We start from the raw sequence: 12432 nt of genomic DNA on the forward strand, positions 1-12432 counted from the left end.
TAGTATGGCAGTTTGGCTGGTAACATTATTCTGGTAAGCATAACTTGGCCCTGGGCCAAATTTCACAGAGCTGCTAAGCACAAAAACTTGCTTAACATGAAGTTTCTTCCTTGATAAAAACAAGACTACCAACCAAATTTCCATTTGTTGCATATTGCTTGTTACTGGTATTCAGCTGTTATTTAAATCACTTGATGTGTAATCATGTTTCAATCAAGGCAAACATTTCATGCTAAGCAAATTTTTGTGCTTAGCAGCTCTATGAAACTGGGCCCTGGTAGCCACAGGGGTTCACTTACCTAATAACGGAGGTAACCAGTTAATGTTTGCTTCGCAATGAGAATCCAGGTAGATTAAAACTTCTCCGGTTGCACGCTCACCACCATAGAGTCGGGTTCGTATTAAACCCTCTCGTTTGGGCATTCGTAGGATTTTGACTTTGGAGAATTGCTTCATGTAGTCTTCTAATGGTTCCTTGAGGTAAGCTGTAGTTGTAAAAAAATATTAAAGAAAACTATTTGAAATTTTGGGTTGAACAAAGGAAAACTTACTAGAGTGGGATTTGAACCAAGGACCTCTTGATTATTGTGGCCGTGCTCAACCAACTGAGCTATCTAGCTCTATGTTGGCTGTCTCCCTATTTGGCAGTATCTTTGTTTTTCCTGCAGTGTAGCCAGGGATCACACCCAAGTTTACGAAACACACTTTTTTTTCTTCTTTCTTTTTTATGCAAGTTGCCAGACACACATGGCCTGAAAGCCACTTCAAGGTGTGGGCTACAATTATTTTTGTCCAGAGGCCCTGTTTCAGCCCTACTCCTAGGGCTGAAACAGGGTTACCCCTTTTACAGTCCATACAGATGTAGGCTTGGGTATCATCAGTCCGAAGCCTGGCCGGTAGAGCAGAAAGCACTACCTCCCCAACCTGGGAAGCTGCAGCCAGTGGATCACCTTATAAGGGATGCAATTTTGTTGTTTTGAACATCACAAAATAAACCACAAGGGAAAATGACTGGGTAAGTTTGAAATAATTTGGGGTAACATGTTGGGCATCTGGCTCAACATCTTTGGCTTCCGGCTGAAGATGTCCGGCTGAAGATGTAACTCCAAATTATTTAAAATAATAAGGCTGGACGTTCATGTGGCCTTCAAGCATTGTGCATTGTGCATAGTACCCAGTCCTTTAAAATGAAAATACCCACCGAGTGCATTTTCATTTGTACACATTGCCCACTGCGTATTGCGCACAACGCACGACGGACACATAGATTTTCAGCTTTATAAAAAATAACAAAAGGTTTTGAAGATGCGAAACAGTAGCAGAAACTTAAGTAAACAAAGTCTGTTTTCATACAAAAAAATTTTGACCCTTTTTGAAGGGCCCAAAAACCCCTACTAAACAGGGTTCTCCCACCGCAGTTTATCAACAACTATGGGAGATTGTGGGCGAAACAAGCTGAACTGAAACAAGGTCTTCAGAAAATTTTCTAGTGGGTTTTTATACTGGATTTAAAAAGCCCTACTGTGAAATCTGGTGCATTCTATAGTTTTCGTCTCGGTAAGTTATCAAGAACCAGGCCTCGCTGGGATTAAACCACTAGTTGAAAACCTCTTCACCACACATGGATTCCCTTATTAAAACAAATCACGCGTTTTGGCAAGATACACTGGGGGAACCCTGCTAAATATAGACAGTGGTTCCTCAGTGAGACAACTTACAGAATGTTTTCTCGGTATATGCAGACACAAAGAGTACATGTGGATACGATCAATCTATCTCCGGCAATCATTTGATTGAAACTAGTTCCTGTTTTTCAACCTTGGCTTCAGTGTGCCTGCCTTAAGGAAGGGGGGTTCCTTAATAAAGTTATCTACAGTGGAACTGGGCTTCCTTCCTGGGTTTATTTGTGAAGGGTTGAAAGTTCAAATGATGTCGATAGGGGCTTATAGCCTTTAAAAAAAAGCCTGGGTGGATAATATAATGGTTTGATCAAAGTTTTTAACAAATATTTTGCTTTTAAAGCACTCTAGCTGACCCTGTGATAAAACAGAACATTCGGCAACTGACTTATTATGAGGCCCCAATTGTATGGCTCTGTTTACCACCGAATTCTGCGCTTACAATCACGATTCCCCGCTTATCGTGCAAGCGCCAAATTTCTGCGTTAGCTGTGTAAGCCTAGAATGCCTAATAACGTGGAGTACGCAAGGGCCCATTATGATGCTGTGACTAACTGTAAGGAACATAGCAGTCGCTATGCCTGAGAACATCTAAAATTAGTTGATGCTTAAGACAATTGGCATCAGTCAGCGTTAACAAAAATCAACGCAAGGGCAAACATAAATCAAACTTCTGCAACGCGTTTCCAACAGGCCTCATGAATCAAGGTCAACATGTGTGTAGTTACACTGTCCTACACTCCAATAGGTTGCCACTAGCTAATCAGCTTGCACAAACATAACCAACGAAATGGCAGCTGCTGAAATTACAATTTCTTCTTTCTTCGTACCCGTTTTTGAAACACAATTTTGTAGATAAACTGTCACTATTAACCCAACCAACATGAACCAAACAACTTTTTGAATTCCCTGCAGGTAAGATTTAAGACTTCACAAAATTCAGTATGACTCAATTTGTTCCCACATTGACCCACTTCATCAGATCGTATTCTAACGACACGATAAAATAGATAACCACCACGTGATTTCATCACGTCTACGGAAAACGCCCTCGAGAATTCCTCTCCGCTAGTAGTTAGCCGCCTCCGAGGACAGATTGAGCCTGTGACAACCACACCTCACTCAAGTATCAATGTTTACATACACATGACTTGATTAATCACTTTAACGCACCCGGACGCACCCCCGAGGGCGCTTTGAGACAAGCCTTGAAGATGGTTACTGAATAATGAATACATCCAATGAGTTATTCTTTGTGAATTATCAAGTGCCGGTGAGTATGGGGAGATCCAAACTGTGTCCGCCTATAACCCCCTAAAAAAAGTACACAACTTTTTCTACTGAGGCTGCCCAGGTACAATTCCGACAAAATTGCTTAGGCCAGGCGAAAATAAACATACCTAAGTTTCTCGTTCCCAATCCCTCTCCCCCACCCCCCTCCCCGCTCCCATGCAATGTCGTTAACCCATCTGGAGGCTCAACGAGATACGGAAGGAAATTGTTACAATACAATACACAGAGCAACGCAACACAGAGCGACAACTTTAAGATCAGAAAAACTTTAAAATAATTCCAACTTGAGGAACATGGTCTGAACCCTTGTTGACTCTTTCGAAGGGGGTATTCAAATTTGCGGCTACAGCTACGGCTATAACTGTTGCTAAGGACTTACTTTTCTTCAATGCATGATGACACAGACATGAGCCATAGCCGTAGCTGTAGTCGCCGATTCTGCCACTGCCTACGGGGCCTTAAGGACCTTTGGAAATTTCTGAATATCAAGTCAATATTTCGTGCCATCATCAGTTGATTTTAGCATTCCCAAAGGTTTTTGAAATCTTTCACATATTTATTGGAGAACAATATGCAAAAAAAAAAAAGTTGTTTTCGCTCTTTTTAAACACAAACTGAAATCTTCTTTAATCAACAATCTGTTCTAACAGTAAACTCTTTTATACCTACATGTACATTATTGCTGGTCTTTTCCCCCTATTTTGACAACCATGATTTTTAATAAGGGAACAAAAGAGTAGGCGACGAGTTCTTAAACGGTGTTTAAAATCGGCAGGGTCGTGGCAGTGTGATAAAGGCCCTCGCCTTCGGTTCGGGCCTTTATCTTATGGCCACGACCCTGCAAGGTTTTAAACGGCTGTTTAAGAACGAGTCACTACTCTTTTATTCCCGTTCATAAATGCCCTTATGTTAAAAGCGACATAATTTCACATGTTTAGACAGTGTGACACTGTTTCATTTGCGACTTTTTTTCGAAGCTTGCAAATTTTCAAAATCTTTGGTAAAAATGTTTTCGCGCGTCGGTCGGTGTGTATACACGCGTGTAACATTTTACGCGCTGTTAATAATAGCTATGAATTGTGTTCCGCGTAATTTAAATTGGCGTACATTAGCTTGCGCGCCCAACACACAAAGCTTTTCAAATTTTCTAAATCTTTTGCCAAAAATATGTTTTGTGTGCGTCGGGTGGTGGGGTGAGTACGCGCGTGTGCACACACATTACGCAATGTTACTAATAGCTATGAATTGCGTTCCGCGTAAGTTAAGTTGGAGTACACAGCTTGCGCGCCCAACACGCGAAGCCAGCTGATCTTAAACAGCTCTAGCTGTGTCTTAATCAGCCATTTAAACAACGCTCTCAACCAATAGGAGTAACGAAACTGTCTGGGGTATTTATGAACACTGAATTAAAATCACCAACAAGGCAGACACCCAAGCATAATACATATTAATTCACGCTTGATATTCCAAAGTCCCAGTTTTACCAGAGAGTCTAGTGGACTGAACCATAGAGAAATGAGCCACTCTGTCCTTGCTCTATGATTGAACCATGGAACAACTAAGCATCTAGGCAAGTCAATTCAACCACGCTTGACTGAGGATAGCAGGCATACAATTCTTTAGGCTACATGTACAGTAGTACATTTACCTACATACTGACCAAGGAGGAAGGAATTACACAGGCCTGATACTTCACGGAGGCAACGAAGGCAATTGCCTCCATGCCACCTGGTCTTTGCCTTGTGCCCTTGAAATGCTGCATTAGTCATAATTTTTTTTTTTTTAAATTTTTTAAATAATTTCATATTTTTTCACCCAAAATTGTGGGTGGGTGGGTTAAAAGGTTTTAAAATTTTTCCCGTTAAAGGCAGTGGACACTATTGGTAATTGACAAAGACCAGTCTTCTCACTTGGTGTATCTCATCATGTAAATAAAATTTTAAAACCTGTGAAAATTTGAACTCAATTGGTCGTCGAAGTTGCGAGATAATAATGAAAGAAAAAAAACAACCTTGTCACACAAAGTCGTGTGCATTTAGATGGTTGATTTCAAGACCTCAAATTCTAAACTTGAGGTCTTGAAATCAAATTCATGGAAAATTACTTCTTTCTCGAAAAACTACGTCACTTCAGAGGGAGCGGTTTCTAACAATGTTTTATACTATCGACCTCTCCCCATTACTGGTTAACAAGTGAAGTTTTATGCTAATAACTATTTTGAGTAATTACCAATAGTGTCCACTGCCTTTAACATATTATTGGATGCTAAGTTACATAAAAATGAAAAAAGTTACATTGAGGAAAAAAAACGTGTCAATACTTCTGTTTGATTTGTTCCGATTCCTAAGTACCAACATGCTTAGAGGGGAGGGGGGGATTAATGAATGATCAAACAATGTTCAAACAAATCACTGTCACAGGTGTTTGCTAAAACCCTGTGTGAATAATGTCTCCATCACTACATTAACGCTGCATAAAAATTCAGTTGGCAAAGGTGTTAGATTTCTGTAGACATATAATTGATGCTACAGGATGTTGCATAAGCCATAGGCCTACAGACCCAATGGTACATTCAGATGAATTATTGAAGTGTGCAAAGCTCATTTCTCAAGCAAATACAGTCTTCTCTTCATTTTCTTTTGTAAAGGGTCTTGGTACTTTTTGTAGGACACAAAACACAATGTCCACAGATTTACATTAAACTCACACAGTTTGAAGATAATAATGGTAGAAAGCTTACCTTCAAATATTACTTTCTGAGGTCATGTAGTTTTTGAGAAATGAGTAAAACAAGTCACAACCATTATTTTAGCATGTAAAATGTATTTTCTTGACATTGTTTATATACTCATTTCCTCAAAACTACAGCACCTCAACAAGTAACATTTTTAAGGGAAGCTTTCTAATTATTTTCAAACTGTGTGAGTTTAAAGTAAATCTGTGGACATTGTGTTTTGTGTTACAAAAAGTACTTTAACGCTCAAATGTCTCCATTCTTGACCCACAGGCAGATGTAGACGATTGTGAAGTACTCAAGCTTGTATTAATTCATCCCGACAGTGACTTCTAAGGCGTTTCAATTCAGGTGTTTCAATATTTAATTTGATGCTCATATGTCTCTAAGTCCAGACCAATAGGGGTACATCTGACACCCACCTGCCCTCAACACAACTTCAACTTCATCTAGCTAAGTGCCCTGACCTGTCTGGCTGTCATCTTACACAGTCCTCTTCCTCAAAGACATCTTAGACTTATGAGAATATTGGCCATACAGATCTATACTCTTGGCTTTGTGTGCATTACTCATTTCTCAAGCAAATACGGTCTTCTCTTCTCTTCTTTTTTAACGCTCAAATGTCTCCATTCTTGACCCACGGGCAGATGTAGATGCTTGTGAAGTACTCAAGCTTGTATTAATTCATCCTGACGGTGACTTCTAAGGTTCCATGCATACATTCATGTGCTTGAATATTTATGTTGATGCTCACATGTCTCCAAGTCCAGACCATAGGGGTACATCCGACACCCACCTGCTTCAATGATGCAACTTCAACTTCATCTATAGTTAAGTGCCATGACCTATCTGGTTGTCATCTTACACAGTCCTCTTCCTCAAAGACATCTTAGAATTATGAGAAAATTGGCCATACAGATAGACACTCTTGGCTTTGTGTGCATTACACATTTTTCAAGCAAATACGGTCTTCTCTTCTCTTTCTTTTTTAACGCTCAAATGTTTCCATTATTGACCTACAGGCAGATGTAGATGCTTGTGAAGTACTCAGGCTTGTATTAATTCATCCTGAAGGTGGCTTCTAAGGTTCCATGCATACATTCATGTGTTTGAATATTTAATTTGATGCTCATATGTCTCCAAGTCCAGACCATAGGGGTACATCTGACACCCACCTGCCCTCAACACAACTTCAACTTCATCTAGCTAAGTGCCCTGACCTATCTGGCTGTCATCTTCCTCAAGGACATCTTAGACTATTGGTAATACAGATCTATACTCTTGGCTTTGTGTGCATTACTCGTTTCTCCAGCAATTATGTTCTTTTCTTCTTTTTCTTTGTTTAACACTCAAATGTCTCCATTCTTGACCCACAGGCAGATGTAGACGATTGTGAAGTACTCAAATCTGTATTAATTCATCCTGAGGGTGGCTTCTAAAGCTCCATGCATTCATTCATGTGTTTGTCAGTTATACTCCCAGCCACAAAGCTACGAAACTCTCTCAAAATGTATTGACAATTAATTGACCAATTCTCTCAAAATAAAAACCTGACTTGTCAGCCTCTCTGGTCTGGATTCTTGGTGTCATAAAGAGAATAACAAATATACATATTTTTTTTTTTAATATTTGTTATTTTCAAAACATTGATCTTGCATTACTGCATATTATTAAGGCAAAGTTAAATGGCATCATCAAAAAATAACTTGTCCTGTACAACTCTGAGAGTACTGTAGTAACATTGTATTATTTATCCTCACCCTCGTTTACATACAACGATTAAACACAACCTTGCAATTCTTCAGATTACTGAGGCAAGGCTCTAGACACGTACAGTACATGTAGCATAAAACAACAAGTCCCCCTCGATACTCTCAGTTGCCAGGGTGACACATTTCAACGATTTACAACCATGTAAATATAATCCTTGATTAAAAATGAATAATAGCCCAAGGCCATGTGTCATTACTTTCCCATCATGTAGATTCGATTTAACAGCTTTATGACTATAGGACTCAAGAACCTTTCAACCTATACATGCATGTCTACATGATGCCATAGAATAGGCGGCTACAGCTATGGCTACGGCTAGACTCCCCCACATGCTGTACTTCAACACATGATGATGTGGGGCCCACATCGATATGTGTTCAAGTACAGCATGTCCTTAGCAACAGCCATAGCTGTTGTCGCCAAGTCAAAAATGGCCGATTGCTTCTAACTGGCTAATTTTCCATCAGAAAAGGGTGTGTTCAGTGTTCACAGCACGTAGGCCCCTTATCCTAACTAACAGCTCCTTAAAGAGAAGGAATGCGTTTGGTAATCATTCTTAAAATTAATGGCAACAAAAAACCTTAGGTTAGAGGACTACAGCAGCTTTTGATAGTATACAAATATTGACCGCTTCGAGTGCTATGGTTAAAACTATGACTCCCGAGGTGATCCACGAAGCGTTCTATTTTCCCGAGGCGAAGCCGAGGGAAAATAGAACGCTCCGGGGATCACCGAGGGAGTCATAGTTTTTAACCATTGCACGAGTAAAAGCAGTCAATATTTGTTTTATAACACCTCAAACATTTCTAAAACCTGTATTATTATTATTAAGTTACAGACCTGAACGCTACAATCCACGGACGACGCGAACACAGATTGCAAACACTTTTACCTACTGTGTTGCATGTAGTGTCGGACAATCCGAAATGGTTACAGACTATTAATTTATCATCCTCGTACACGCAACGGACGTCTGGGTACTGCACGCCGTGTACTAGTCTGTTGGACTAGCGCACAGCGCCATGTGCTAGTCTTCGGACTAGCGCATGGCAAACCGACGCTCTATCACACGGCCGTCGTCTAGCAAAACTAAGACATGTCATGTGACGCGCTCTAAACCAATGAGCAGGCACAATACTTGCAAGGGGTGTTATAATATCAAGCATTTTGAGAAACATTTCACTTCGAAGTAATGTGGTTATACATGTACCACAAAACTTAAATCTGAGAGCGTTACTGCAGTAACGCTTCTTAGATTGTGTATCTCTATTAAAGATTGTTCTTCCTGCGTGGACATAGTCACTCTGGATTTTTGGCGATATCTCAAAGGCGCGACCACTTTTTGAAATCAATGTTAGATGTTAGTTTAATTGTATACATCTACGTTTATGTAGGATTAAAACATTTGACCGGTTAAAAAAAACAAAGGATCGCGCCTTTAAAACTTTGCGCTATCCTTCGTGTTTGCAAACGGACAGTTCGGTTATCCGATGGCAAACATGATCACGTACGACCTCTTCAAAAATGTATGCATGTAACAGGCATCATGGGGATTCTGTTACGAGTGTAAAAAAAACGCATGAATAAATTACAGGCAAGAGTGGCTACGTTGTCAATGATTTATTCAACGTGTGCGGTATCCATGACATGATGTGACAGTAATCAGACGAGGGGGGAGATGAAGTTATCAAGAGCGTCTTTATCTTCAGGAACGAAATACATTAATATCGGAGGTGTGGATTTTACCTCCTGGGCCGTTTCTACCCTCCAGTGAATAGTACTGAGAAATGTGCATGCTGTGGGGTTGCGCTCACCATGTACACAAATCACATTTCTGGTAGTCCCGGGGCTCGTATTTGGGAGAACTATTCCATAAGATCACAGGGCTTGTACGTATAGCTCAAAATGTTTACTGGACCAGGGGGCGATTTCACAACGACAGTCCTAACTTAGGACTAGTCCTAATAGGACTCTTTAGGAGTGATTATAAATTTAAGGCTAGTCCTAAGTTAGGACGAGTAACCCGTCATAACTCAAGATAAGACTAGTCTTTACTCTTTGTGAAATCCACCCCAGAAATGTTTGTACAAGACTCAAACAGAAACGAGAAGAACAAAATTCTGAGTCCTAACAGTATGCATTTAAATGCATTATACACTTTCGGTAAACAGTATTGTCCAAGTCCCACACTTCGTGTATCACAACTGATATATAAAATAACAAACCTGTGAAAAGTTAGGCTCAATCGGTCGTCGGAGTCGGGAGAAAATAACGGGAAAACCCACTCTTGTTTCCGCACCTACGCCGTGTCATGACATGTGTTTAAAATAAATCCGTAATTCTCGCTATCGAGAATTGATATTGTTTCAATGTTTTCTCAAAAAGTAAAGCATTTCATGGAAAAATATTTCAAGAGAGGTCTTTCACCATTACCTTCTGTAAACCCTGTAAGTTATTTGTAAATCTGTGAACTTTTTTTTTTTTTTTTTTCTGTACCGAAAGTGTATAATAGCTTTAAATGCTCTACATCATCTGTACGAGAAGATTGATCTCATCTGTGTGGGTATTAAAAGTGTTATCATTACCCAACAGAATTGAAAGGTATTTTTTGAACACAAAGTCAACATCTGAATATAATTGATTTGTTTCTGTTCAAGATTTAAACACTGAGGTATTGTTATTCAACTGAAAAGCACTAGACCGCCAGACTGGTCCGGTCATAAGTTCACTGGCCTGACACTGAAAACCACTGGCCTCAGGTCCAGTTTGAAATTCGGGCGCTGCAGGCCTCATACTTCACTAAGGCAACGAAGGTGATTACCTCTATTTTTTATTTATTATTTATTGGTATGTAAATACAAACAAAAAATGACCAGTAGCAGTAGCCGAAAGGGTCACTTAACAATGGTAAAGACACAAGGAAATTGCCTTGGTGCCCTTGAAATGTTCCAGTAGAAATTTACATTTTCCTCATAGGGTGCCCCTTTACCAAGGAGAAAATGCCTTGGTTCCCTCGTCCATTCTCAAATGAAGCATACAGGCTTGGGGTGTATTTCACAAAGAGTTAGGACTAGTCTTATCTCGAGTTAGGACCAGTTACTCGTCCTAACTTAGGACTATCCATGTAATTTGTATATCTCCTAGGACTAGTCCTAAGTTAGGACTAGTCCTAACTCTTTGTGAAATCGACCCCTGGCCCTGTTTACACATTATAAAAATATACACTTAGCACTAACAAAAGAAACACTCTTTTCCTTGACACTTTTCCTACAAAACTTTGTACGTACCTCTATCACTGTAGTCATCCACTAAGATGATCTCGTGTATCAGCTCAGGGGGTGATTGGTTGAAGACGCTGTGCACAGTACGCTTCAGTGTGGACAAGGCCTCGTTGTGAAACGGAATCACAACGCTTGCATTGGGCAACTTCTCTAAGTATTGGATCTCTTTACACCTTGTGGGTTTTTTAAAAAGAAGAATAAATTAATGCAAAATAGTTTCATGCCTCTTTCAACTTCCTGAAACCGTTGTATTAGGCCTATACTTTGGAAATAAATGTGAATGAATGTCAATATCAATAATAGTATGCAATACTAAAATATAGTTTTGTTCACACTCAAAGCATCCTAAAGGACTCATTATTTTGTATATATATAATATGTGCATCATGCAAAACAGATTTGTGATTTTTAACACCCATTCTGAAATTTGTCAACATGTAGAACTGCGTTAAAGTTTACAAGGTGCTGTGATGCAGTCAACCATGCCAGAATGACTGGGCCAATCCCTTTTCTTAAAAAGTAAGTGTACTTGGTTCTTTTACAAACATTACACAACACACGAGACCTAAGCCTATGTCCCATCCTTTTGGGAAAAGTAGCAATGGTTAAAGTGTCTTGCTTAAGGTCACAAATGCCGAGACTGGGCTTTAAACCCACACTCTACCGATTAGAAAACTTGACCACTCGGCCATGACAAGATAAAGAAAGATACTTGTACAGAAAGATTTTTTAGAATGTAAATCCATGAAACATAGTTCCTGCACAGCATCAGAAATATGGTACTGGTAGTGCCTAAAAATTATTTACAAAACGTATTATGCAAGACTAAAATAAGTAAATTTGGGGGTGTTTTTCCTTCAAGTTTTCGAGGTACAGTTAGTCCAACTAATCCTCCTATCCAATAATTAAACTTCCTTAATCTAGAGGAAAACCACAAGCTTTTAAAAGTTGTTTGCAGTGTTCTAAAAAGTACTTCAAAGAATTGCGTAATAAAATCAATTTTGATTCTCCCCCGTGAGATTTTTTCCCAGGGAAGGTGGCCAGTTAAAGAGGGGGAAGGTAAAAATAGCGTGACCTCCCTTTAGTCATAACTAGTTTTTACCTTCCCCTGTCTTAAGCAATAATACATCAAAGGAAGATTCCAGCCACATTGTTCTGCATCAATCACTAGGAGATTAGTATACCCTACACAACAAAGCCCTCCCCACCTACACAATAATAATAATAATAAAAATAATACAGAGAAATTTATAAAGCGCAAACAGTTGCAGATCAGCTCCTCAAGGTGATGGATATAAATGGCTCCTCAAGGCGCTGGATATAACAAAATCAATTAAACAAAATAAAATACAAAGATAATAAGATAAAAAAAATGGCCTTGCCCTTTCAAAGATGAAATTCCAAGGTCTGAAGAGAAAAGCTGGTTACCTTGGGTTTCTGATGTCTTTCAGGGATCGGTCCAATGAAACCATATCGCTGACCCTCTCATTGAATCCATTGGCCGCTGTGTCCGCTTTCTGAGTTCTCTTCAAGTCTGGTGTCATTACTACTCCCTTGCCGTGCTCTCCTGGACCTGATAAAGAAACAGCCAAAGAGTAACTTTTATAATTTAATGTAGGCAAATGCTTTTATGATATATTTTTAATATATTTTCACAGTCGTTCATGCTTAT

At 39.5% G+C, this 12432-nt stretch overlaps 1 protein-coding gene across 2 annotated transcripts in view; it reads right to left on the reverse strand.

Moving 5' to 3' along the window:
* LOC139935977 (polypeptide N-acetylgalactosaminyltransferase 10-like) overlaps positions 1–12432 on the reverse strand; it is a 32697-nt gene that overhangs the window by 13061 nt on the left and 7204 nt on the right. For both annotated transcript variants that reach the window (XM_071930643.1, XM_071930644.1), the window contains exons 4-6: positions 12189–12333; positions 10767–10933; positions 300–485 (exon numbers count right to left, since the gene is read on the reverse strand). In XM_071930643.1, the coding sequence (XP_071786744.1) occupies positions 300–485; positions 10767–10933; positions 12189–12333 (498 nt within the window). The remainder of the gene's footprint in view (positions 1–299; positions 486–10766; positions 10934–12188; positions 12334–12432) is intronic.

This window comes from Asterias amurensis, chromosome 4, assembly GCF_032118995.1.
Source record: "Asterias amurensis chromosome 4, ASM3211899v1".
NCBI lineage: Eukaryota > Metazoa > Echinodermata > Asteroidea > Forcipulatida > Asteriidae > Asterias > Asterias amurensis.